This window comes from Dioscorea cayenensis, chromosome 19 (assembly GCF_009730915.1).
Source record: "Dioscorea cayenensis subsp. rotundata cultivar TDr96_F1 chromosome 19, TDr96_F1_v2_PseudoChromosome.rev07_lg8_w22 25.fasta, whole genome shotgun sequence".
In the NCBI taxonomy this organism is placed as follows: Eukaryota; Viridiplantae; Streptophyta; class Magnoliopsida; order Dioscoreales; family Dioscoreaceae; genus Dioscorea; species Dioscorea cayenensis.
This window is the reverse complement of record NC_052489.1, coordinates 29,918,343-29,945,130: the sequence shown is the minus strand read 5'-3', so window position 1 is coordinate 29,945,130 and position 26,788 is coordinate 29,918,343. Positions and strand designations below refer to the sequence as shown.

General features: G+C 36.6%; 6 protein-coding genes across 12 annotated transcripts; 2 read left to right on the top strand and 4 right to left on the bottom strand.

Moving 5' to 3' along the window:
* Positions 1-221: 221 nt before the first annotated feature.
* Positions 222-4,837, top strand: LOC120250067 (DNA-(apurinic or apyrimidinic site) endonuclease, chloroplastic). 6 transcript variants are annotated; one of them, XM_039258825.1, is made up of 12 exons: positions 222-310; positions 947-1,121; positions 1,213-1,310; positions 1,403-1,482; positions 1,567-1,836; positions 1,928-2,250; positions 2,468-2,578; positions 2,813-2,950; positions 3,076-3,123; positions 3,518-3,598; positions 3,973-4,132; positions 4,400-4,837. In XM_039258825.1, the coding sequence occupies exons 1-12, from the start codon at positions 273-275 to the stop codon at positions 4,519-4,521; spliced, it is 1,644 nt and encodes a 547-aa protein (XP_039114759.1). In that variant the 5' UTR covers positions 222-272; the 3' UTR covers positions 4,522-4,837. The 6 variants fall into 6 exon arrangements, 5 of the variants coding, with proteins under 5 accessions (XP_039114759.1, XP_039114763.1, XP_039114761.1 ...); XM_039258829.1 differs by having other exon boundaries at positions 235-310; positions 943-1,121; XM_039258827.1 differs by having other exon boundaries at positions 246-310; positions 952-1,121.
* A 157-nt stretch (positions 4,838-4,994) lies between these two features.
* Positions 4,995-7,240, bottom strand: LOC120283325. 2 transcript variants are annotated; one of them, XM_039289977.1, is made up of 2 exons: positions 7,018-7,240; positions 4,995-6,149 (listed from the first exon to the last, which is right to left on the bottom strand). In XM_039289977.1, exon 2 carries the CDS (start codon positions 6,046-6,048, stop codon positions 5,239-5,241), a length of 810 nt encoding a protein of 269 aa, XP_039145911.1. In that variant the 5' UTR covers positions 6,049-6,149; positions 7,018-7,240; the 3' UTR covers positions 4,995-5,238. The 2 variants fall into 2 exon arrangements, with proteins under 2 accessions (XP_039145911.1, XP_039145910.1); XM_039289976.1 differs by having other exon boundaries at positions 4,995-6,132.
* Positions 7,241-8,086: 846 nt separating this feature from the next.
* On the bottom strand, positions 8,087-9,999 carry LOC120283504 (calcium-binding protein CBP-like). The gene is made up of 5 exons (XM_039290202.1): positions 9,644-9,999; positions 8,952-8,998; positions 8,680-8,855; positions 8,454-8,472; positions 8,087-8,363 (listed from the first exon to the last, which is right to left on the bottom strand). Exons 1-5 carry the CDS (start codon positions 9,966-9,968, stop codon positions 8,259-8,261), a joined length of 672 nt encoding a protein of 223 aa, XP_039146136.1. The 5' UTR covers positions 9,969-9,999; the 3' UTR covers positions 8,087-8,258.
* A 567-nt stretch (positions 10,000-10,566) lies between these two features.
* LOC120249365 lies at positions 10,567-15,878 on the top strand. The gene is made up of 14 exons (XM_039257856.1): positions 10,567-10,667; positions 11,534-11,734; positions 11,937-12,034; positions 12,746-12,828; positions 12,917-13,043; positions 13,135-13,198; positions 13,440-13,537; positions 13,613-13,697; positions 14,513-14,636; positions 14,859-14,960; positions 15,092-15,156; positions 15,257-15,338; positions 15,418-15,497; positions 15,583-15,878. The coding sequence occupies exons 1-14, from the start codon at positions 10,567-10,569 to the stop codon at positions 15,638-15,640; spliced, it is 1,368 nt and encodes a 455-aa protein (XP_039113790.1). The 3' UTR covers positions 15,641-15,878.
* Positions 15,680-19,833, bottom strand: LOC120283503 (probable glycerol-3-phosphate dehydrogenase [NAD(+)] 1, cytosolic). Its single transcript, XM_039290201.1, has 6 exons — positions 19,701-19,833; positions 18,604-19,272; positions 18,030-18,251; positions 16,596-16,843; positions 16,278-16,417; positions 15,680-16,104 (listed from the first exon to the last, which is right to left on the bottom strand). The coding sequence occupies exons 2-6, from the start codon at positions 19,259-19,261 to the stop codon at positions 15,981-15,983; spliced, it is 1,392 nt and encodes a 463-aa protein (XP_039146135.1). The 5' UTR covers positions 19,262-19,272; positions 19,701-19,833; the 3' UTR covers positions 15,680-15,980.
* Positions 19,834-20,704: 871 nt separating this feature from the next.
* LOC120283502 (probable calcium-transporting ATPase 8, plasma membrane-type) lies at positions 20,705-26,213 on the bottom strand. The gene is given in 8 exon segments (XM_039290200.1): positions 20,705-21,379; positions 21,643-21,941; positions 22,047-22,218; positions 22,453-22,611; positions 22,705-22,956; positions 22,958-24,648; positions 24,740-24,794; positions 25,943-26,213. Coding segments are annotated over 8 exon segments (3,114 nt in total). The 5' UTR covers positions 26,120-26,213; the 3' UTR covers positions 20,705-21,070.
* Between the last annotated feature and the right edge of the window lie 575 nt (positions 26,214-26,788).

The following is a 26,788-nucleotide window of genomic DNA, read 5'->3' as shown; positions in this document are numbered from 1 at the left end:
GAAAAATTAATGTATTTTATTTGAATTATTATAGCGTGGATTTTAATCTATTGTGAAGATGATGAAATCTCACTATTATTTTATTGAGAGATTTTTTAAGAAATGATGCAAAATAACATAAAATAAAAAAATTTGGTCATTATATAATAATCGCATAAATGATAATGAAATTCAAAATTTATCATTATATATATATATATATATCTCTTTCTTCCTCTCTCTCTCTCTCTCTCTCTCTCTGTCTCTGTCTCTGTACTGAGCTTCACTGGGGGATGCCGCTCGCAGCACAAGCCACCATTCTCTTCTCAGCGTACGTCTCTCTTGCCTTTGTCACACTATCTGCGAGATAATCTATGGACAGCTCCGCTCTTTTTTAGGGATAGGTCTTCTCTCACTTTCTCCTCGTGATTCAATGGCTATTGCTATATTTTCATGATTATTTTGGGATTTGATTCGAGTTCCTTGGGAGAAAAGTCTTGTTCTTGCGTGATTCGTGTTGGTTGTGACGCATTGGTTGTTTTTTTGAGATAAAGTTTTCGTCTTTGGTTGTGTTATTGTGTGCGTGGTCTGATTGCGAGGTTTTGGGAGAAAAAAAAACCTTGTTTTTGCGTGCTATGTGCTGTCGCCTGGGAGAAATTTTGTGGTTTGTGTTGGCATAAAGTTTTCGCAGTTGATTATTGGGTTTAAATGCTTGGTTTGTTTGCGTGGTTTGATTGCGAGGTTGTGTTTGGATTGAGGGAAAATGGAGGAATAGAAAAGAAAAAAAAAAAAGGAAAATGTTTCCTTATGTTTGATTAAAAACAGAAACTATCATGAGTAAAAAGCAAAAGAACTGGGTGCGTGTGTGTGTGTTATGTTTTTACTTTTTAGTCCGCGTCAATGCAAACAGACTCGCATCTCATGCTATCCTTGGTTTTTGGATTCAAGCATTTCTTTTTTCAGACAGTGCAGTGCCTTGTATAAAATTAGCTGTTAGAGAGTCGGTTTGTGTGAAATTGGGAGGGATCGGAATCCACCATTCAAGATTTTGCTCATCTTCCACAACCTTCAGCTTCCAAAGAGGCAGAAAAGTTAGGAGTTCTATTGATTGCTCTGGTCAGACTGAGAAGATTATGGAAAAGGTTTTAGACTTATACTTCAAAGATTCTTTTTTTTTTGGTTGTATTGTTTACAGTATTTGTGAATATTATTATTGAGTGTTTTGACTTTCAGGAAGAAGCAATGGAAAACCCTGTAGGCATTGAGTTTATCAGGAATGACCCAAGTAGGCTTGAATCTATGACAGTAGAAGAGCTCCGGAAACTAACAAGGTAAAGAGTATAGAACTTTGTTAGCCATAACACATTGCTTTTGATAAGGCTAATTGTCATCAATGTTATTTCCGTGTACTCCAACAATCAAGGAGGGTAGGAATCCCCAGCAAAGGCAGGAAAAAAGATCTTGTATCAGCACTGATGACTTACTCGACGAAGAAGGAAAATGGTAGCAATTTCTGTTGTTTGTTTGAATTGATTCAAGCAGTATGTACTTTTTGTGGTAGTGATGATGCAGAAAATGATATTGCAGACACAGATAAAACATCTATTCCAGTATCAGAAAGCCTATCCTCAGCCTTCAAGATGTCTCAACCTGATATTTCATCAGCAAAAAGAAAGGCGAAGGCTTCAACAACTTCTGAGGATGATGCGGAAAATTCTGTTGCTGTTTCTGAAGTTCCTCAACAAACGAAGAAAAGAAGTACAAAATTAGAGCTCGCTGAGAGCACCAGAGTTAAAGGTGGTGCCAAAAGTGTTGTCACCAAGCAAGAATCATCTATTGAAACAAAAGAAGTTCTAGGTAAGCATGAAACAGCTGCTCCGAAACAACCAATAGAAGTTTTTTTTTTTAACATCGAAGCAAATAATACATTCATCTGTCCTGCTTCTAGACACCAAGCGATCACGTGTAATCAAAAGGGCTTCTTCAAAGATACAAGGCAATGCTTTAGTTGTGGATCAAGTTGATCCTTCTGTGAACTCCAGTGAACCATGGACTGTGTTTGCTCACAAGAAACCACAGAAGGGATGGGTTGCATATAATCCTAAAACAATGAGGCCTCCACCTCTCAGCAGTGATAAAAAGTCTATGAAAGTCTTATCTTGGAATGTTAATGGATTGAGGGCTTTACTCAAGCTGGAGAGTTTCTCTGCACTCCAACTAGCTCAAAGGGAGGACTTTGATGTCCTGTGTTTGCAAGAGACCAAAATTCAGGTAATGAATGTTTTTCATTGCATAGCAGGTACCAAGAAATCATAACATATTTTTGTCTTCATCCAGTTATTCTGATATGGATGAAAGAAATCTTAAATTTCTTATACATACATCTTGACGACTCACAACAAGAACCATATGAAAGATCTCATCTTGGTCATCTTAAACTTAGCTCTGTTTGTTTCCTGGCACACTGATTTAAGTAAATGCTGTGCAGGAGAAGGATGTGGAAGAGATCAGGAAGAGTTTGTTTGAAGGTTATGATAACAGCTTTTGGACATGCAGTGTCTCAAAGCTTGGTTATTCTGGTACTGCCATCATATCTCGGGTATGATACTGCCTTGTAAATCCAGGTTGTATTAATATTTAGTCAGGTTTACCTTTGTAGTGTTTGTCTCTTACAAAGTTTCATTTTGTTCTGAAAAATACCTGTGAAAAGCAATTACATTGATGACAATCTCATGGTTAATATGAGAATTATTTTATGAAAGAGAATCTTTGCGAAAGATCCTTTCTTATCTTATTTTGTTTATGGCATAAAACTAACTGGCCTATATATCAGATAAAGCCAATCTCAGTCAAGTATGGACTTGGCATGCCTGATCATGATAGTGAAGGGCGTCTTGTTACAGTGGAGTTTGATAAATATTACTTGATTAACGGTTATGTGCCTAATTCTGGGGAAGGCTTACGAAGACTGGTAATCCTGTCAATGATCTTATTTCTTCTTGTTATCCCTTTTAGGTCATAAATGAATATTTTACTCTTTTAATAGTGTCAACTTTTTATCTTTCCACTCACAGCATATGCATGTTTTGGTGCTAGGCTTACAGGGTCAATGAATGGGATACAACTTTGAGCAATTACCTGAAAGTAAGTGTGCTGTAATTTTCTGATACTTTCTTCTTAGAGATTATTTCTTACAACCTACAGTCATCCGTAGTTGTCATCCCATGCTCAAAATTTCTCAGAGAAGATCATTTGTGCATTATGCTTAACATTGTTATGAATACGGATTTGTATGTTTCCTCTATAAATAAGACAATTTGCATGGGGTTAACTTGCTTATCTTTCTGGGAAAAACTAGGCCTTTAATTGCACAGAAATTTAGCGTTTTGTATCCAAAATGAATAAATTTTATATGTGCACTCTGCTTTATTGAGAATTTGGTGTGTACTTTACTTGCTTAAAGGAAAGCAGCCAGTTGATGCTTCTTGCATATACCAAAACATGCTGATGATTGATGACCGTATTAATCTTTTTGCAGGATCTAGAAAAATCAAAGCCTGTCATTTTAACCGGCGACCTGAACTGTGCTCATGAAGAAATTGACATATATAATCCTGCTGTAAGTAGTTGATTACCAAACAACCACACATACACATTCATATGTGGTCAGGTGATACGGGTTTGTGCACCAATACTTTAGACCTTTAAATCATTTGTTAAAATGCTCTGTGTCATCAAAGTTTGTTTTCTTAAAGAGATATCATTTGGTTAATTTGGAGTTTCAATTGTTTATGTGATTTGACTTTCTGGCTCTTTTTTATGAATAAGCATGAACAACAAACAACCAAAAATGTACACGTGCATTTTCCTTGTAATGGGGGTCAGTGATAGCTATACTGCTGTTTTTTTGTTGCTTAAATTTGTCAACCTTTACATTTTAGATCTTATTCATTGGTGATAAATGATAATACATATTTTCTCTCTATACCAAAGGGAAATCGCAGAAGTGCTGGGTTTACTGATGAAGAAAGGAAGTCTTTTGGTGATAACTTTTTAGCTAGAGGTCTTGTTGATACCTTTCGAAAACAGAACCCAAATGTGGTGGGCTATACTTACTGGGGTTACAGGCATGGCGGACGCAAAACCAATAGAGGTACATTGTTATTAAAACCATTATTCATCAATCACTGATATTAAAAATTAATGCATATCTCATGTAAGAGTTAAACAAGTATTTCTTACCAGACTTCTTACAGAACAGAATAACTCTCATGCTTATTTGAGTATGACAAATGACTTTATGACTTATGTCGCTTTTAACATTATGCTTTATTAACGTTTAAATTCTCGTAGAGATTTATTTCAATTGTTTTATTAGTAGGCAATGCCACATGAATGACCTGTGTTGTCAATGGTACAGGGTGGCGCCTTGATTACTTCCTTGTCTCGGAATCGATCGCAGACAATGTCCATGACTCCTTTATTCTTCCAGACATCATGGGCAGTGACCATTGTCCAATAGGACTGGTTTTGAAGCTCTAACCTTACTTGCAAAGCCAATTCAATCACTTGGTGCTTACTCTTTGCTGGCTTTTGATTTCTGCTACAAACTGAAGATTTTGCTGGACATGGACGTTGACTAGAATCATCAACTTTTCAGTTTGTTGCATGTTGAACTGATTAGAGAATTTTTTGTTTAGGGGAAGAAAAAAAAAGGAGAATGTGAATGTTATGTTCAAGATCTAGCCTGATATTTTGTGACCTTCCATAATTTTGTTTAACCAGATGATGGTGTTGTGACCATGCTTTCAGGTGTAAATAAGTTTCTTTTTTATATAAAAATAAGTTTTTTTTTTTTGGTCATTGTAGTTAACTCTTGCTGTTACTCTGATTGCAATCTAAATAGAGAAATCTTTGAAAGAAGATTGTGCATGATACACTTAAGATAATCTTTAATAAGCAGCCACATAAAAGTAAGGATAAGACATGAACGATTACCACAAAGACAACTAATGTCATTCTCTCCACTGATGAAACTTCAGTGCATGTAATAAATCAAACTTAGACAATCATATCCGTAATAGTAACATGTCAAATAACATATAATGCAAAAAAATACAGCAACTGCCATAAGCTCTCCCACCAAAAATTGATATAATGGCCTGTGCAAACAACATTTTTTCACTATATGAAACTAAATTTATAGTGGAAATCACAGTGACACCAGAAAACAAAACAGCTCTAGATAGTGTGTTCTTCTCAATCCCATGCAGCTACTGAATCATGTGGTTCTTGATTATTCCTAGACTGCCATGTATCAAATGTATGCTCATTAGAATGACTCCTGTTATTCCTTCCTCTGCAATTTCTCCAGCTATTGTTGTTTTTCTGGTAATCATCAATCTGAAACCTCGAACCAAAACGGCCTCCTCTATATCGCTTCCTACTGTGCCTTCCACCTGACTCATTATTGCTTTGACAAGGCCCCCAAGATTTATCGACACGGTTATCCCACAAACTATGCTGCTTGCTACCCCATTCTTCATTCCTTGCAAATCCATCGGTCCAACCATCATTGCATGACCACTTATTACCTCCTCGATCGCCATTGTCCTCTAATTTTACAGGATTCACATCCCAGGCGGAACAAGTATTATTTGCATCGCTTGCTTCATTCTGCCTAAATGGTTTGTCTATATGCACATCCCAATTGTTCAATCTAGGTAGGGCAGCAAAAACACCAGATGGAGCATTATCTTCTGCATCATCCCATCCGGTGGCAGGAATCGGTTTATCTGTAGCAAGAAAAGAATCTAGGCCATCATTACCGGTAGCAACCTGATTAGCTGGTGCTGGTGGCTCTTTGTACAAATCTTCAATAAGTTCTGGGTCGATAATTGCATCATAATTGACTTTATCAATATACATATCAGGATCCGGCAAAGAAACATCACTCCTAAGACCGTTGTACTTCGCCCAAAACTGAGCCTTGGCCTTCTGAAACGCCTCTAGTGCTGCTGAATCATCCCAATCTAGAACATTCTTGTAAATGGACATTGAACTTCTCATGAAAACCTAGCTCCTCTAATGGAATTGGGCAAACAGAAGCCAGGAATTTCCTCTCCCACCAAGGAATTTTCGAGTCCCAAGAGCCTGTAGAAAGAAAAGAACTACATCAGGCATCCACACTAATGTCAGTTCATGGTTATTGATGGTTTCCACTCAAACTCTACAGATTAATGTACAAACCTCCACAATTGACACCATAATTGTTGATCAGAAAATGCTAAGGACACCTGATGGTCACTAGTGGCTGCATTGATTATCTAGTTGGAAAGAAGCAGCATGTTCATGAACCACACTCCATAACAAATGAGGAATGTATTTGAAGTTTGAAATTCAAATAGTGCTAGTTCTTAATTCCATGTCAACCTATCATTGAAGAGATAAATACAATGCAATACGATGTAATCAATAATCATTACTTCAGAACATGAACATGAATCTGCCATCCATAAGACCAAAAACAGAAAGCTAGAAACTTGACACCACATCCTCAATCCATTTAAAATTTTTAGAAAGCAAGCACTCAGTAGAAAAGGAAATTCACAAAAACCAAATTTTTATATTAAAAAATCCAAGCTTTAGTTATTTAATCAATTAGCAAAACTAGAAAAACATATAGCAATTAGTTAGCGAACCAACCTCACAATTATTACCTGCGACTCAAAATAGCAAAAAAAATTCTTGCAAGAATGAATACTCGGTGAAAAATCACTAGAATGGAGTCTGACGAATAAATAGAGCAAACCCTTGATGGCAAATAATCTAAAACCACAACCACTTAAAAGTTAAAAACATAAATCAAAATAAAAAAGAACACAGATCCTAATCCACAGCTTAATCTGAAAGCAAGTACTCAATCAATTAATCAACCAACCAACCAATCAAATGACCAGAAAACAACCAAAGATGGAATCTTTTGAAGAAGACCAAGAAAAAGATGAGATCTTTGAGGGAGTGAGGTTGAGGATTTACCAGGATGAGACGGCGGCGGCGGCCTCCAATGCTTAGGCGGTCTGTTGTGCCCGCGGGAACTCTTCCAAGACGAAACCCTCCTCCATTCCCCCATCTCAAATCTATTCCCAAAATATTCAAATCGAATCAAAGATATCCCTACACCACGCTGCTTCTTCTCTTTCCCAAAGACTTCTCTTGATTCAAAGAACGAAGAGAGTTTTTTGGGAAGGGTTGCGTTCACAGTTTCCACCCAAAGCCGTTGTTTTATAGGCAAGCAAAGGGGGTATTTTGGGGAAGAGGAGTAAAAATCGGAAGAGAGACGTCATGTACCGCACGATTGCTTTGTCCGGTTCTGATCTCGAGGCAGATGGCTTTATAGTTAATTTCGAGTTTTGACCGCGTGCTCCTGCTTAGCAAAGTCCTAGGTTTGTGTGCGGTGTCATCTTTATTTGATGTTTTGAAATTTGAATTATTTTGTTTTATTGAAGAATAATCCCAACTAATTGGCTTTCCTTTTGGGTAAATCCTAAATAAAATTATTTATAGCCGGAGGGTTGATAGCCCAATGGCTAATAACAATAGTTCCATTATCAAACATTATGCTTTATGCTTTATGGGTGTGTTTCAATTCAAGGGGAAATATGTATGATGAAGTGGAGAAGTGTAAGAAATGACGGATGTGAAGTGGAGAAGGGTAAGAAATGCCAGAGAATTCCGATGTTAGTTGAAATCCTATAAATTAAAAAAATACTTTGAAAATAAAAAAATACTAAAATAAATTTTGAGCAATCTACTTCAGACAAAAATAAAAAAAAGTGCCACTTCTCTAACTTCAAAACAAATAAATAAAAATAAATTAGACCACTTTCTCAATTTCTCTTCAATTCAAATGAAGAGAAGGAATTCAAAAACCTCAAATTCAAACCCCAGATTTTGAGGATGTAGAAACTGACCAATAAATTTCCTACCCATATACACACTCTAATTATACTGTATTTATTGCATTTGTCAATATATATATATATATATATAATCCATACAAAAATGATCTACTGAAAATCATAAAAAATTTGGAAGCCATATAAAATACACATGAACAAAGTAATGATTAACTGTAACAATAAATGGCATAAAGGCCTGTTCATTCAAGCTAAAAGTTTCACCATTTCAAGCACAACAATTACAAGGAGCAACAACATCAACATAAACAACAACGACACTACATAACTCAGAAGGACATGCAGAAGAACAACAACTATCTAAGCAATGAGAAATGGAAGCACGGTTAGCATGAAGGACTCATAAGAGAAAGTCGCCGAGCCACTGTACGATGTATCCTTCTCCTTGAACTTCTCCGTCAAACCCTGCAATTCAAATGTATAAAGAAATTCAAGGATTGGAAGTTTGAAGAACCCCCAACAAACACATTGGCAATGAGGAAATAGTTTGATTACCTTCACAGTAAGGCAGCACCTGCATTTTGAAAAGAGAAGGATAAAGATCATTAGTTCAAAAAGAAGATAATCATATTGAATCATTGAACTATTGCAATTCACTAATTCCTTCATCTTGTTATGAACCTAGTGAACATTTTTGCAGAGGCCTTGTGTGCTAATAAAAGATAATCCTATGCACTAACTGTAAACATGAACTTGAAAGGAAGAGAGCAGGATGTCATACTCAATGAAGTTATCATATTCAATGGCCCTGTTCTTGCCGCCGGTCTTATCAAACTTGGAGACAAGCAAGTCCAGTACAACTGGGGAAACAGCATATCCCATGCTAAGCAGCGCTTCCCGAAGCTCTGAGGAATCAATCTTACCACTTCGATCACGATCAAATCTCTCAAATATGTTCTGCAAATTCACATTTTTAACAACACATACATACATACATACATACATACAATAAACATAACTAAAGATGCAAAAAGTGCATGAAGGTTTAATTACCCGCCAGTTCTGAAGGCTGTAGAACAAGGAGGTGAATTCCTTCGGCCCTGTAAAGCAAGAAGCAAAACTGCCAGTAAATTCCTCTTGGTAATAATAAAGTGACAAATTACCAAACTAAAAGTGCTTTGGCAGTAAAATTCAAACAGTTAAAAAATAGGGACCCTACTTACTCCATTACTCCCTACATCAACTACCCCCAATGACTGTTCCTAAATTAGCATTTTTTTTTCAATTAAAAATCACATTTTTGAACGTATGGAGATAATCAAAATAAGCTATTCCTAACTATTCCAAATTTGAAAAACATGAACAGAACTTCTTATTTCGTATCAGATGCCTTTCTTAATTAGGTTATGTGACACATAAATCAAATTTCATCCAACAGTTACAAGGGGGGAAATTGGAGTAACTTTGAGATAAATTTGATAAAAGAAACGCTCAATCAAATCCACTGAAATCAGATTTTGAAAATGGAATGAGAAACACAAGAGCATTCCATGTGAATTGAAGTACAACTCCACGGAATACTCCCCGTTATCCAAGAGAAGGGAACATTTTAGAGAATCAATTGGCCAAAAAAGTTCTCAATTCTACACTACTGCTATTAGAATGGGAAATAACTGTAAACCTCCACCAAAATCCCAATCCGTGGTCAGAGATCATAGGAGAAGAGAAGAAGCTAGAGGGCTCACCGATCTTGCGAGTGTTCGAGGAGGTGAATAGGTACATCAGAAGATGAACAGTCCTCATGCTGAAGCTCTGGTTATACGACGAGAGCGCCCTCTGGAGCTCATAATCATCGATGAATCCACTCCCATCTTGATCCGAAGCCTGGAAACACGCCACCACGTTGGGGTCCGTTCCCGGAGGGAACGTCGACGGCACCAAGGATGCAAAGGGGCTCCCGTACTGCGAAGGGCCACCGTATGCCGAAGGAGGGCCATAGTAGGGCTGCCCCGCCGGCGGCCGGCCGTAAGGATTGCCGGCGCCGGAGGAGCCATGGGGAAAGCCGGACATTGGCGATGATGGTGGTGGACGGTGAAAGTGGAGGAGGTGAATAGAAGCTTGTGTATATAATATATAAAGTAAGAAGAGAAGATTTATTACGAGAATGCCACTGAAATGAGGACCGTTGATTTTACCTAGAGATTATCGGATATTCGCCACGTGGCACTATGTGTCGTGGTTTTCATGGGGTACCTGAACAAATGCACGTTAAGTTGAGGAGAATTACGAGTTGAGCCATTTGCTCTAGACTAAGAAGGTTTTATTACTAGAATGCCACTGACAAATTAGGACCGTTGATTTTACTTCGTGATGAGATCGCAATGGCCACGTGGTTCATGCTTGCAAATGCAAGCGAAGTTTGATATTTTTACGTTTTTAGCCTTTGGCTTAATAGCGAAGGAACAGAAGAGAGGTATTTACTTTAATACCATTGAGAGATGAGAACCGTCGATGTTTCTTCCCGATGGTCTAATGAATTGACACGTGGTGGATGTTAAGAAAATGCACATGAAGTTGAAGAGAATTACAAGAATACCACCGCGATTAAATGCCACGTGGGGATGGATGTTACGGATTTTCACTGGTTAGTGAATGCACGAAAAGTTGAATGGAATTACGAGTTCAGCCATTAGCTCAACAAGGTGAAATGGTTATAGCCGTTAATTTGCTTAGAGATCTGTTTGAGATCAGATCTCGAGATGGGAAAGAGTGGGTTTTGGCTCCACGCGTTTCTCTTGATTATGGACGCGTTTTAGGTTGAGTCGCCAACGTGTGTACTCAGTACTCACTGACACGATGATAAGGATGCTGATGTGGCTTGACATTAGAGTCAATGTATCCGTGACCTATAACTATAAGCAATTGAAATTTTCATGGGATATTTTAAAAATAATAATAATAATAATAAGCATTGACACGTTAAAGGCAAACTTGATAATTAACATTAAGTAACATGGTTAAGTTGCCGCCCACTGATAATAGTTCTTATTAATTTATTTTTCTCCTTGTTAATAAGATTTATTTTATTTTATTTTATTTTAATAAGCCACAAACACCGTGTAATCATAGAAGAAATACAATAGTTTAAAAACTCTTTAAGAATAAATTTGTTTTGACATACAACTTTAAACGGAAAAAACACTTTTGTTCTAAAAAAACACATTATATATTTAATGAATTGAAGGACTCAAATATATATCTCCTCTTAATACACATGCGCATAAAAAATAAAAATAAATAAATAATACTTTTTTTTCCGTAAACTATCTCGTTTTAATTGGAAATAATATTTGTGATTTTGAGTAATGAAAAAGTAAGATAAAGTGGAATAGATGAAATAAACGAAAAGCTTGTAATATAGTTTGTTCCAAAGTAATCCTAATGTGGTATATTTCCATAATTAAACTTTCATAAAATTTTCTTTTAAAATACAGAATTAGAAGTAAATAAAAGTAAAAGTAAATAAATGGGTAAGAATTTTAAAAATCCAAAGGGGTCAATAGTAAAAATACCCTCTTAAAGAGATAACGAAAGAAACAAAGCCATGGATGAGACGAGAGACTGAGAGAGTGAAGAGCTATAGCATGGCGCGAGCTCTCCTCCGTTGCTTTCATCCCTCCTCCTTCCTCGCCGGAAGCAGCGGCAACGCCGCCGAAAAGTCCGGAGAAATCACGGGTCCTCATCCTCGGTGGCACGGGGCGTGTCGGGGGCTCCACGGCCACCGCCCTCTCCAAGCTCTGCCCTTCTCTCCAAGTCCTCATCGCTGGGAGGAACAGGTCCTCTCTTTCACCTTCTTCCAATCTTAAAAATAGTTTATTGAAGTTGTATTCTCATTATATGAGTGAATTAGCAATTGTTTTCAGTATGGTTATTTTTTTAATCCCAGTTGGTTGAAGTTTATCTGCAACATAAAAATCCCAATTTTGAAGTTTGGTTCACAATGTATTGTTATTGTCTGCATGTTTTCGGTTTTTGCAGGGAGAGAGGTGATGCTTTGGCATCAAAACTTGGTGATAATTTCCAATTTGTTGGGGTTGACATTGATAATGTCAAAGCGTTAGAAGCAGCAATGGAAGGTGAGAAAATTTTTACAAGAAAACCTTGATTTATTGAAATAATCAGTGTTTATGTCTAGTGTACATATGTGCGTATGCCCTGTGAATTCAGACATCACAGTGTCTTTGCATTCCCTCTTGTATCACTTGTATCTTTATCATCCATTTGTCTGTTCTTTGTGTTTGTTGTGATTCTATCTCTGTTGAGAAAGTGTAAACAAAATATTTTAAATAAAGTGCACATCAAACAGATGACATACCCATGGAACCTGATAGTAATCAACTTCTGATGCAAAGAAACTAGCCTGCTCTTTTCTGTGGCATATGGAAATTGCTTAGTCTTTTACAGATGATAACTGGCATCCAGTTATAACATTGTCGGTTTACTTGTTTAGAATGTTTGATCAGAAAATAAGGTTGTCTGTTTTATTATTTTGGGATGAAACTTCCTATTTGGGCAGTGTTCCATCACCCGAAGGCTGAGAAAACTAATTTGGGTTATTTTATTTTTTTACTGTTCATATTTGAATTTTTTTTTTTTTCTTTTGGCTCTGCTCATTGTTACTCCAATCCTGGTCTACAAGTAGGGCTTCGTCTTTCTGCACTTGAAATGAATTGGAAATTAACAAACAAAATCAGCTTGTTGTATCCTAGATGGTTCTCATTGTGTTTAGCGTTGAAATCTCACTCCATAAAGGTTGATGATAGTTTAATCTGTATTTCAAATCTCAGGGGTGGATCTAGTAGTTCATACTGCAGGGCCTTTTCAACAGGCAGAGAAGTGCAATGTGTTAGAAGCTGCAATCTCTACCAAGGCAAGGATTTTCTTAGCCATCTTTTTTTCTTTATTTTGATTTTCACTATTATCAGCATCCTGATTCACTCACTTACCTTGTCAAGTAGACAGCATATTTGGATGTCTGTGATGATACAAAGTATGCTTGGCGAGCAAAATCTTTTCACAAGGAGGCAGTTTCTGCTGGTATTCCAGCAATAACATCTGGTGGCATTTATCCTGGAGTGAGCAATGGTACAAACTTAAAAACTCAAATCATCCCTGCATTTATGCATTGGATATTGTTAATAATTGAGTTGTGCTGAATTTTTATTCTTTCTAACAGTTATGGCAGCTGAGCTAGTGCGTGCAGCCAGAAGTGAAGAAGCCGGAGAACCAGAAAGGCTAAGGTTAGTTTTCCATTGTTCTTATTTATGCATCCGCACCCAAATGACTGAATGACTACGGAAAATTCATAAAAAAAATAAACTAAAATAAAACGCATTACTTTGCAAACCAAGAAAAAACTTGCGGAGTACATCTTCAGGACACTAAATTTCTATAGGTTGAAATAGGGTATGACTTAGAGTTACCAACTTCTACAGGGTAAATATGATTCAGTTACCAGCCTAGCTGATATTGCTTCTTCAGATTCTCCTATTACACTGCAGGTTCTGGCGGAGTTGGCCCTACCATATTAGCTACAAGTTTTTTACTGCTTGGCGAAGATGTTGTTGCCTATAATAAAGGTCCTTTCCTGAAAACTTCTGACCATCTGCCCTTCTCAAGCAGAGTTTGACTTTCATAACAAACTCTTTGATCAGGAGAAAAAATCAAATTAAAGCCATATAGTGGCATGCTCAACATCGACTTTGGTAAAGGGATTCGGAAAAGAGATGTTTACTTGTTGTAAGTTAATGATAAAAATAACTCTGAATGGTTTTTCCAAGTACTGAGTGCATGCAGTCTTTATGGCATGTGCTTGTGTTTTTGTTAATCATCCACACTAGTTATTTAGTAATTTTCATCATAAATCAATATAACTACAAAATGTAAAAGTTCTTTTATTAGGCAAGGCATCCTGGTCTCATGATCTTCTTGGCACATTCTTTTCAGATCAAAGACCAAATGGCTGGTGCATGAGCAACTCATTTTTTTTATGACATCTGCTTATGTACATGTCATGTGGTCTTCATTAATTCTGCCTGTTATTTGGATAATCAGACGTGATTTCTGTCTTAAATCTGATGGATTCAAGTTGTTTCCTTGTCCCCAAAATTATTATTGGCAGAAACACTAGGTATGTGTGGATGTGCATCTACCCTTTAGACTTTATGTCTATCTTTTATTATCCATCTATTCCTTTTGCATTCCTTGTAACACAAGCATGTTGAAACAACCATGCGTATTTAGTTACATAACTTCATGTCATTTTCCTCCAAGATAGCAGAACTGTTAAAAACACAAACTTCTAATTATTTTGTATATCATATTGTTTTCCGATTTTCATAAACACTTTTCTTATAAGTTATAATGAGCAGAAACCATGTGTAGTGTATGTAAGATATATATACTTGAAATAAGTGAAACTGTTCTAAACATCCCTCTGTTTTGAAGACATTCAGTTTTCCCTTTTGCTGCTACTGCAAAGCAAGATGGACCTTAAGGTATATATATATATATATATATATTTCTAATCCATCACAACTGTCGAAAATATGCAGGAACTTGCCTGAAGTTACCACTGCACACAAAATCTTAGGTGTGCCGACTGTCAGTGCTCGATTCGGTACGTCTCCTTTCTTCTGGAATTGGGGAATGGAGGCTATAGTAAAATTTGTCCCTGTGGTAAGGACTTCAACTTTTTTTGATTTTATACACTTTTCTGTTGACATGGTGTTTTAATTTGTAAAATCTGGTGGCCATCAATTTTTTTACTTTTGCCCAGTTTCCTGCCCACTGCATGTTATCTAGCTGAATTCTGTATTAATATCAAATGGAATACAATGCGAAAGCTGTTATTGAGTTATGATTTCCTGATCAAAATAATGATCCGGTTTTATTTTGCAGGACATCCTGAGGGATAGGAGTAAAGTTCAAAAACTAGTTCAACTCTTTGACCCTCTGGTGAGGGCCGTAGATGGCATTGCAGGAGAGCGTGTATCATTGAGGGTGAGGATACAGTTTCTAATAGAACAGTTTTAGAAAAAAATTTTTGACCTAATTGACATTTCTAGTTGCAAATATATTTGAGATGATGTAATACAAAAAAACTCATGGTATCAAAACTTTTATTATCATAGGTGGACTTGGAGTGCTCAAATAGACGAAATACAGTTGCTTTGTTCAGTCATAGAAAACTCTCGATGTAAGCTTTAGTCATGAAACACTCGATCAATATATCACAAACCTAAAAGTTTTCTAGACACATTAACACTGCTGATGTGTATTTTTAATGTTGTAAACAGATCGGTGGGATACTGTACTGCTGCTTTTGCACTTGCCATTCTTGAAGGGAGTACTCAACCGGGTGTTTGGTTCCCGGAGGAGGTATTTATTCCACTCGTTATCAAAGATTCACAAACACAATGAAAGATTCTCAGAGTTTTCTACAACATAACTTTTGCAGCCAGAGGGAATTGCTGTTGAGCAAAGAAACTTGCTTCTCAATCGTGCATCCGAGGGAACGATAAATTTCATACTGAACAAGTAATGTCTCCTATTTAACTTCTGATATCCGGCACTATGGACACATTTTTTTTTTTTCTAATTGCTTTCGCCTTTCTGTGTTTAGGCCTCCATGGATGGTGGAAACTGATCCAAAGGAGGTTGGCTTAGGGATATACATTTGATGTTGGTTACATAATATCTGGCTGATAAATACCCCCTCAGTTTTGCAGAAGAAATCAATGTCATTCTTTCTACCTGTTCAAGTTTGGAGTAACAGTGCAGTTTGTAACTTTTTTGTGTTCTCTAAAATATTTGTACTGGATTGGTCCAACTGTTAAAACTGTCAATGTACAGAAATTGTAATTCAACAAGTTGGCACAAAATTTCATTGAATAAATGGCATGTATTACATACTGAACATCATACTAAAATCTCAAACACGACTTAATTTAACAGCAGCTCTTACTCATTATGGGTTCTTTTCCTCAAGCAATATATATTTCCCTGATCATAGATGCGCAATCACGGTTTGCCGAGAAGTGAGGGTCTGTAAAAGGCATGGCTGTGTGCCATCTCTATACGTTCACGAGGATCGTTCATTGTTTCATCTCGCAATGCTTGAAGAATGGCCCCTGTTGCGAGCTCCCTGAACCAAATGGACTAAATCAGCAATCACAAAATAAGCAACAAGTGAACAACATTCTAAATCTTCATCTGGATGAAATGTGCTCTAAAATATAATTACAATATCAACAAAAACACATTTTAAAAAAAATTAATCTCTTTATTACTTGAACAATAAGAAGTTGGAAATCGAACCTCTTAATCAATATCTTGTATAATGTCTTCAGAATAGGGCAGAGCTCAACTGGAGCTACAGGCTTATTTTCATCAGGATGCAATATACTTAAGCTGGACTGACTAAGAAGCTCATAAAATGCACCAACTGCAGAGACACCCTGCGGTGAGAAAATCGACAGTAAGCAAAGTATAGTAGTGAATCTCACTTTTTCTTCATAAATATCTGAAAGATTCTAGTAGCCAAACTAAAATTGATAAATCATTCATGCAAATACAATCATGAACACAGAATTTCAGTTCTCAAGCACAGTGGCAAGAGAAGATCAAGCAACTGACCTGAATCATTCCTTTGCCTTTGATGCTGTCACCCATGTCAGGGCTCAACTCCCCCTTGGCAAGCATCTGGCCATACCATGCATTACGACCTTTCAATAAGGTCACATAAGTGTCAGCTAGCAATGGACCGGCCAGTTTTTCAGGCTCTTCTGTCAGTAGGTGAGTGATGAATATCATTTCAGATGTGCAGTGAGCAAAGTATACCGATTTGCTTGTTGCACTCTCATTGGTCAGAGCTGCTACCATTCCTGAATAATACATGTTTCCCGGAACAAAAAAAAGGGTTAGTTTGGTGAGAATTTTCAATTTATTGTCCCTATGCCACAATTCTGAATACAAATGATAAGAAAACTATAACTAATTAGTTAAATTCCTTCATACACTGTAAAAATGGATATGGAATATAATGATTGGACAGAGAAGCATCAGTGATAAAAGAAAGGCTCATATCAGAGCAACTCAACTGCAGAGTGAACATCACAAGGATCATTACATGGAAAAATGGCAATCATAGTCTCCAACCAAATGAATAGTAGGCCAGCCTATTGTTAAGATGAGAGAACACTCAACAGTTAAGAGTGATTGAATTTCATCTAATAAACAACTCCACTATCAAGCTGGACCTATTTAGCAATTCCAAATGTTGTCAAGCTTGCTAACATGAATTTGATTTTGTACCAAAGCAGTCCATGTCAAGCACTTCATTAACAGGCAATTAAAAAATGTCAAAAATAGGTGCAGTGCGCATATAAAAGGTGCAGTTTCTGTAAAAATGTCATGCATGTATGGAACAGTCATAATTTAAAGATCTAGCAGAATGTTCAACTTCAGAGTGAACGTCATAAGGATCATTACATGGATTGATGGAAAAATGGCAATCATAGTCTCCAACCAAATGAATAATAGGCCAACCTATTGTTGGATGAGAGAATGCTCAAGCAGCTCAACAGTTAAGAGTGATCGAATTTCATCTAATAAACAACTCCACTACCAAGCTGGACCTATTTGCAATTCCAAATGTTGTCAAGCTTGCTAACATGAGTTTAATTTTGTACCGAAATAGTCCATGTCAGGCACTTCATCAATAAGCAATTAAAAGAGTGTCAAAAATAATAAATTAAAATATACTACCATCCCTATCCAAGTGCAGTATGCATATACAAAGGTGCAATTTCTGAAAAAATTTCATGCATCTATGGAACAGTTATAGTTTAAAGATCCAGCAGAATGTGAAAAGCATAAGTATCATAATATGAATATAACAACTATACTACATAATTTTATGTAATGACCACTGTTGAGCATAATCTGCAAAATGTGACAAGAACAAAAAATAAAGAGTTCTTTTCATAACAATAAGAAGCACTAGTGTAACAAAGACAGCATTAATAATTAACCCATATTCAAACATTTTCAGAAGAAGAAGAATTTTACCAGCACCGATAGCATAAACATTCTTCAAGCCACCCATAACTTCATGTGTGACAAGATCACTGTTGTCCCATACAATAAAATGTGGCTGCCTCAAAAATTTAGCAAGAGGCTTCCTCCACTTATCAGCTCCACAAATTCGAGCATTAGCATATTCCTTGTTATAAATCTCTGAAGCAATGTTTGGACCACCAAGATAAAGAATGTTCTCCATAGGCACTCCAGCTGCAATACATTTTATTCATGCTCTGATCAAGCAATGTACACATTGAAAGCAGAAATCTAGATAATCCATACATTAATATAGCATGGATCAGCAGTGTCTTCAACAACAAAATATGCACGCTATACATTTAAGCAATATTAATAATATGGAACATAAGTCACCAGACATTAAGTATTGCCTCAATATATGATACAATCTCTCTTAATAAGCTTATAATTTTTTTACCTGACCATGTTAAAAAGAGTGCCTTAAGATTCAAACAAGGACTAGCAACGCATCCATTAGAATGTCAAACATTTCTATGCTATTAAATAGTTGAGGTTAATCAGATAAAGGGAAAAAGAATCTCACTTGCATGGTTGATCATCTGTGTCGGAGTGATTATCCGGGGTTCAGGATCCAAAGCCGCTTCAATACCTTTTGCCAGTGAGATAATGATAGGATAAGTAATCCTTTCCTTCCAATACCTACTGATCTCCTCGAACACCTCTCTAGTCTCAGTAGAAGGCAAACCATTCACTACAATGTCAGCATCCCACACAGCCTCCTGCAGGTTGGTCACCACCTTCATCGGGCAAAGTGGTGTATCAATCATGTTCAAGCAAAAGCCATCCTTCAAGATCTCATCTGCATACAATGTGCGATCTCCAAGCCGAGCCTCAACATATTTCAAGTATGCACATCGCCGTATCAACCTCCTCAACACATCCTCCCTTGAGTTAATGACCTCAAAAAGATGCTCAGCAGTGGACTTATCCACAGACCTTCCCGGCCTCCGCCATATCCTAACCTGCACCTTTTCACGCAGATGCCCATAAGCATCCTGCAACAATGCTGCAAAGACACTGCCCCAAGCGCCTGCGCCGACACCAACTATCTTTAGAAGATCACCATCTGATTTTCCAAGGAGACGGCGGAGCTCATCAAGCTTCTCTTCGGCACCATTGGAGCCATGAAGGGAGCCATTTGAAAGAGGAGCACTATGGGATCCATCTACATTGCCAACCATCTTCTCCCAATCTAAAACCAACAAAGATTCAACCTTGGCCCTCCCTCTATGTATATCTATCTATATATCTTTGAATTTAACGCGGAAAACCTCTCTAGAAAGCAAATCTCTCCACGACTCCAGTGAAAAAAAATCAATTTTCTTTCTTATTCAACACACAAAACCTCTACAAATCCTAACAAAATTCGAACTTTGAGATCAGAATCAACTCAAACTCCCATATATATACCTAAAAATCATAATTTTCTACATTAAAAAAAAAAAGAAACACATACACAGAGTTCTTCCTCAAAACATCAAAATAATCCCTCCAAGAAAACATCAAAAAAATGGAAATTACTTCACGATTCTCAATGAACATCAAATCAAACCTATATATCAATGAAATCAATGGAATTCACACCAAAACAAATGCCAAAAAAGGGATTCAAAGCCGTACCTTTGGGATTGCCGTTGAGTTAGGTGGTCTACCGCAACGAGATTTCATTAAAAACGATGCCCAAGTTCCGTGTCGGAAATTCCAAAGTTCTCTCTTTTTTTTCTCTCTTTTGTTTAAAAAAAAAAATTTAATTTTTCGGTGTGCTTTGAATGCACCGAAAACTAGAAGTTTAAAAAGGGCTTTTACTGATTACCCCCACAAAACTTGTAAAATTAAAAAGTTAAAAGTTGGAATGCAAATGAAATTTGTGCCAATTTTAATAAAAATTTAAATATTTTTAAATAAAACTCAAAACTTACACCGTCTAAAATTCAATATTTTAATATTTGTGAAATATCAATTTGGAAGTATATAAAAAAGTTAAATTAAACTAATATTTTAAAAGGTGGCTTGGGATTAGACTCATGTTGAGGTGGCCAATGCCGACATCTTAAATGAAACCATCAACTGAAATTATTTCTCATACGTTTTATATTAAATAAATTTTAAAATGATTTCTTGCAAAGCAGGAATTTTGAATATTTTGAAGGGGGAAATAAGAATAAAAAAGTACATTCCAGAAGCTGAAAGGTGCACAAGAAATGGGTATGAGATGGTGATCTTTAACGTTTATTATGGTTGGGTGGCAAACATTAAAACTTTGTGAAGGTGGCCGACCATTAATGTTGAGCTTCTAATTTGTTTATAATCCAAGTGTTAATCTTCTCAAATTATTGTTAATTAATTAAAACATTGTTAGTTCAAAGATTAGTTTAAAATGTGAGTCAATTTTGATCATCGTATTCATTGCAAGAGATAAGGGTTGGTGTGCCTGCTCTTATAGATCACAATAAATGATATTCATAGACAGACACCACCCCAAATCTTGTTGAGCTAATAAGACAAAAATATATATATATATGTATAAATATAATAAATATTAAATTTTTTTTTAAAAAAATATAAAAAAGAAAATTTTAAAAAAATAGTAGGCAAAAATAACAACATAAAGAGTACCTGAATAATTGACTTGAGCAAATAACTTAGCATGCAAAAATAATTTATTACTTGATCCGAAACATGTATCTGTCAATCCAATTTCTGGAGACGGTTTATTTCGCAATTTAAATACGACAAAGCTACGGTTTGAACCACATATGCTCAACAGATGATCAAAGTATCAAACTCCTCGATGCAGAGTTGGGAGGAAGAGATGTTTGCAGTTTCGAGTTGCTAGAATAACTTGCAGTTAAATACAAGTTGCAGAAAACTAAGGCTAAGTGGTGAATGATATGAGATGCAGCAAACTATACAATTCTATGATTCAAATAGCCAGATGAAGTTGTATCTAAAAATTAGTAATAGGGAAGAGGTTGTGCAATGACTTATTTCTACACCATTTCTGGGCCTTCGGGGAGTGGTTCATAGCCGTTGGCATCATGAGCTGAAAACTTGGGCTTCTCAGCAGGAATGCACTTCAAAATAACTGCTATAATCATGCTGATTGCGCCGATGAGGATGGTTAGTAACCACAAATGCCAGTTCAATGGGACTGTGCTTGCAAAAGCGCCGAGGAATTCCACTATTACTACTTGGAACGCAGCAGTGGCAACTAAGACGACAGCGAAGATCCAGCTGCTAAATATTCCACGGAAGACATTGATCTTCTCCATATCCCGGCTATTAATTTCGTTGAATACCTGATGCAATGCAAGACACACACAAAATAAATACATAAATAAGTTTAAATATTGATTACTATTATGGGGAAAAAAAATTGTATCTTATGAGTTCTATGTGAGATACTAATAGTTGTAATCTTAGATCAGACAATATTTCAGTCTGTTGATAAAGAAACAAATGGTCAAATTAGAATACTCTTGGTGAAGCAAAACACAGAGTACTCATGTTTTTCTAATATTCCAGAAATAAACTGAAACACATCCATTATGGTTATGGTTACCTGACAAAACACGAAAGTATTGAATATGAATGTATTGAGAACAGCATCTGCATCCGGACCGGTAAGCTTCAGAAGCTGCTTCCCATCAAACAAGAGAACTCCAAGCACAGCCAGCTGATATATACTTTGGCCCATGATATTCTTCCACATAGTCCTTGTGATAAAATGTTGACCCTTGCTAATGGGGGGTCTCTTCATCATTTCATCATTTGGAGGCTCGGTCGCTAATGCCAAAGCACCAAGGGTATCCATAATCATGTTAACCCAAAGTAACTGAACAGCAGTAAGAGGAGCACTCCCTAAAAGTAAGTGTAGTGAAATAACATTAGCAGAGGAGCTAATTTCTACAGAAAAAATTCTAAAAGATAACATAGAAAACAGTTCAAATGATAGATTTGGCATACCAGTGATACATGCTGACACAAAATTGACCATCAAGGCAACAACATTAACAGTAAGCTGAAATTGCACAAACTTCTGAATGTTAATGTAAACTGCACGGCCCCATTTGGCTACATTAATAATTGTAGAGAAGTTGTCATCCATGACAATGACATCAGCATTCTCCTTCGCAACCTATAAGGACATAGAACTTTGAGGCAAAAAAGAAGGAAAAACAAGTAATGGGAAGTATAATGACCATACTTTAACTTCAATAATGCTAAAAAAACAGTTCAGGGACCATAATTTTGCTGGTTAGCCAACAAAGAGTATCTAAGAGATGATTTTGACAGGCACAGGTAAAACTTACCTCTTTGCCATGAATGTACTGATGGTTGTGAATTAAGTTAGTAACAAGGGAAAAGTTACCTCTGTGCCAGCAATGCCCATTGCTAGACCAATATCTGCTTCATGCAGTGCAGGAGCATCATTAGTTCCATCACCGGTAACTGCAACCACTTCATCCAGCGTCTTCCTCAAGTTTGTCACTAATGTGTGCTTATCCAAGGGTAAGGATCGAGCCAGTACCTGCAGATGAACATAATAACATTCAGCAATCTATTAGTAACTTGAGATAGTGATAAGTTTAGCGTAATAGGAATTAGATTATGACAAAGGAACCTGAAGCTTTGGTATTAAAGTCTTCATCTCTTCAGGACTCTTGCTTCTAAACTCTGAACCTTCCATAGCTAACCCATCATCAGTAAATATGCCACACTCTTTAGCTATGGCTTTAGCAGTATTGATATTGTCTCCAGTCACCATTCGTACAGTAATACCCGCAGCAATACATGTTTGCACTGCCTCCTTGACTCCAGGGCGAACTGGATCTTTGATACCAATGACAGCTATTAGTGTATAACCATCAATAGGGGATGCCATCTGCATTGTAAGAGCCATCCATATCCTTAAAGGCTAGGCAAAGTGTTCTTAGAGCTTCACAGGCAAAATTATTAATAACATTCATGATATCCTTTGTCTTTTCTTCTGACAATGGAACAGTATTTCCATCGCTATCAATCATCTTGTCACACATCTGCAAGATGATTTCAGATGCACCCTTACAGAAAGCGCGAACACCCCCACCACATACTGATACCAACACAGACATCTTCTTCTTAACTGAATTGAAAGGTTCAACCTTTAGTTTTCTGCAATCATGATGTTGCCGTTGGGCGTCAACACCTTCCAAGTGCAGTCCAAATTCCAAAACAGCTGTTTCAGTAGGTGACCCCAATATCGTGTTTTTACCATCTTTTCCCCTTACAACCTCAGAGCCAGTATTCTGAAAGATGCACTGAAGAAGAATGCTTAAAACCTTCTCGGACACTAAAGACTTGAGTTCATCAGCAGTCCCATCACCCTTGCATGATTTAGATACGTCACATATCCAATACTTATCAACTACCATGTGGTTAGTTGTCAAAGTTCCAGTTTTATCACTGCAAATGCAACTTGCTGACCCCATTGTCTCACATGCTGACAAGTGCCTAACAAGTGCCTTATCATCCATAAGCTTTTTCATTGCAAAGGCCAAACTCAAAGTCACAGCCAGAGGCAGCCCTTCAGGAACTGCAACAACAATTATAGTCACGGCAATGGCAAAATAATTCAGTATTGTCAGGGCATCATCTGGATGCCATGTCAGCAGCCCAACACTTACAGCCTTATCAATCAAGAATCTAACCAAAAGGACTAGAAATGTTAATGTTGCAAATGCCAAACCAATCTTTCCAATAATAGTTGCTACACCATTTAGTTTAACCTGCAAAGGTGTTTCATCCTCTCCCCCCTGGCTCAAAGTCTCCATTAATCGCCCCCATTCTGTCCTCATGCCCACAGAGATCACCAACATTTTAGCGGAACCATCCTGCACTTTGGTCCCAGCCAAAAGAAAGGGCTTCTCTTCAGAAATATAAACAGGCTCACTTTCACCAGACAAGCTTGATTCATCAATCAAGAAAGAATAACCAGATATAAAAAGACCATCTGCTGGAACTTGATCTCCTATCGACAGATGAACAACATCACCAACTACCAAATCATAGATGGAGACCTTCTGTCTACAGCCATCTCTGGTCACCTGAATAAATATCTTTTTCTTTTCTGCATCTAAAGCCTTAAATTGTAGTGACTGTTTATAGTCACTTACAGCAGTTACACCGACAACTAATAAAATACTCAGTATGATGCCGAGTCCATCATACATACCCTTTGGCCATCCTTCAGTGGAAAGTCCCACCACTACAGAAATTGCAGCACAAACCATAAGAATGATCAAAGTCAGGTCTTGTAACGCATCCCAGACAAACATCCAAAAACTTCTGGAGGGCTTCTCAATGTACCGGTTGACACCAAAAATATTCTGTCTTATAGATAAATCACTGGAATTTACCCCATCATCAACTGAAACAGAAACTTTCCTTGAAATACCTTCAACACCTCCATGAAATTTCAAGCTCTTGATATCATGGCCACTAACTATTGATGCCAATTCATCGGCACCAATGTCAAATCCAGCATCTTTTGCCTCTTTTGGAAGCTTGTAATCCTTCTTAGCTACAGCTGCATTAGGGAAGCACCAATCTTAATATAAAGAACACACTCAAAAGAGAATATGAAAACACTCAATGAGAATTAATAATAGAGGTTATACCCTCAATGAAGGTAAGGGCAGCCTTTTGAACATATAGAGCCACTCTAATTTTCTCCTGAAGGACAAAACCAACAAAAACCATAAAGAAATGTGCAACTTACATGAACAACAAAGAAGAAATTAAAAACATTTAATTGCCAATAAGACCAATAAAAGGTCCTTCTATGCAGAAAAATACAGATAAATACATATCTACAATTTCTCACCATTTACAATATCAACAAAAGGGCATGTTCAGAACTACCCAAAATAGTAAGCTAGAAGAAAATATGATAAGTATCTCAATCAGTCTGCAACTATGGTTTCATTTGCCACCTTAGAGTTGGCATTCCTATTTGAACATGGTTATAATGGGAGAGTCCAGATTCGAAAAACATAAAAGCCCGACTTCCTCGAAATTTACCATAGGAAACTGGCATTAGATCAACATCCACCGACGCGCATATATCAAGTTTATATTTTAATTTCTAGAAAGCCGAAGAAAAAGTGATAGCAAATAATAATAATAATAATAATAATAATAATAATAATTAATAAATAAATAAAAACAAAATCTTATTTTTGTTTCCATGTACTACACTAGAAAAGTTATTATCTTGGCCACCATGTTGACAAAAGAGACAAGAGGACAGATTATAAAGGTGTAATTTTTCCATATCATACAACAATCTTCTACAGTTCTTATAAAGTCTAACAGATCCACAAGGAATCAACATTAACCACAACACAATGGTTCAAATTTATTATCACACTAAAATCAACATTGAAGAGCAATCCTTCTACCAAATCTAGTATAATTTAAACAAGCAAAAGTTATGCATACAATGGATGGTAACTCAAACTATTACTCAATCATTATAATTAAAAAATGAAAAGAAAAAGACAAGTCAACAAGTCAATTATCCATATTAAAAAGCAGAAAACTTTACAAGAAGTTTCATGGAAGCTGCAAACTTGACGGATTCCACATGCCAACAACTTTCAAGGTCAACTAAATTACAAAGAAGTCTCCCGAACCATTAAGTCATTAAATAACCAGATCTTTAAGTCAAAAACCAAACAAAAACTTTAAAAAATCAATCCTTTTCCCCATTTGGAAAGTTAAATTGCAGTTCCAATTCATCAACAATAAAAAAATTTAAAAAAAGAAGAAGAACAAGAAGAAGAAGAAGAAGAAGAATAGAAGAAAATGTAACAAAGCACCTGGATCTTGCGCTTCTTGGCCTCAACCTCAGAGCGCTTGTCAAGGTCGGGAACATGCCGGAAACGTCGTCGCCGGTTCTTGACGATCTGGCCAACGGCGGAGCGCCACCTTCGTTGCGCCTCTACCGATGGATTCTTCGGCGGCAATTCGAAGTGTTCCCTCAAATAACTCTCCATCGAAACCCTAGACAGACTTCAAAGTGCAAAATCTCTAGTTCATAAAGGGTTCCCACAATTTGCCCTTTTTAGTATAAATAATAAATAATAAAAAAATATATAAATATATAAATAAATATTTATATACTTTTTAATACATAACGGTCATGGTGGGAACCGTTGTTTCGGCGGGAGTGGATGCGGTATGACCGGCACTAACAACCCTTGGGTTTGTATATATAGTGAGAAACACAAGGGGTCTTTTGCAAAAGTGTTCACATTTATTTACATTTCTTTTTATTTGCTTTTTAGACCCTCAATTGTTGCGAAATTATGTGTAATGTTATATGCGAGAGACCGGAAGAACTTTACCGCTTTTCAAACCCTCAATTGTCGAGGAATTGTGTGTAATCTTCTTGTTTCTGCTCTTGTGGATTTATTCTATTCTAGTGAATTTTGTTTTTTTATCTGTTTTAATAAAATAGTAGTTTATCTATTTGTTATATAAAAAACTAGAAGAATTTGACAGTAATTAATAAGAGTCTTTTTTTTAAGAAAAAAATATATTAATAAGTTATGAAATCAGAAATTATTTGGAAAGAATTCATGAGAATTTTATAAGAGATCAGTCGGAGGATTTTTGGAGAATTAGGAAATAATGTAAGATTAATTTAGACTTGACAATACAAT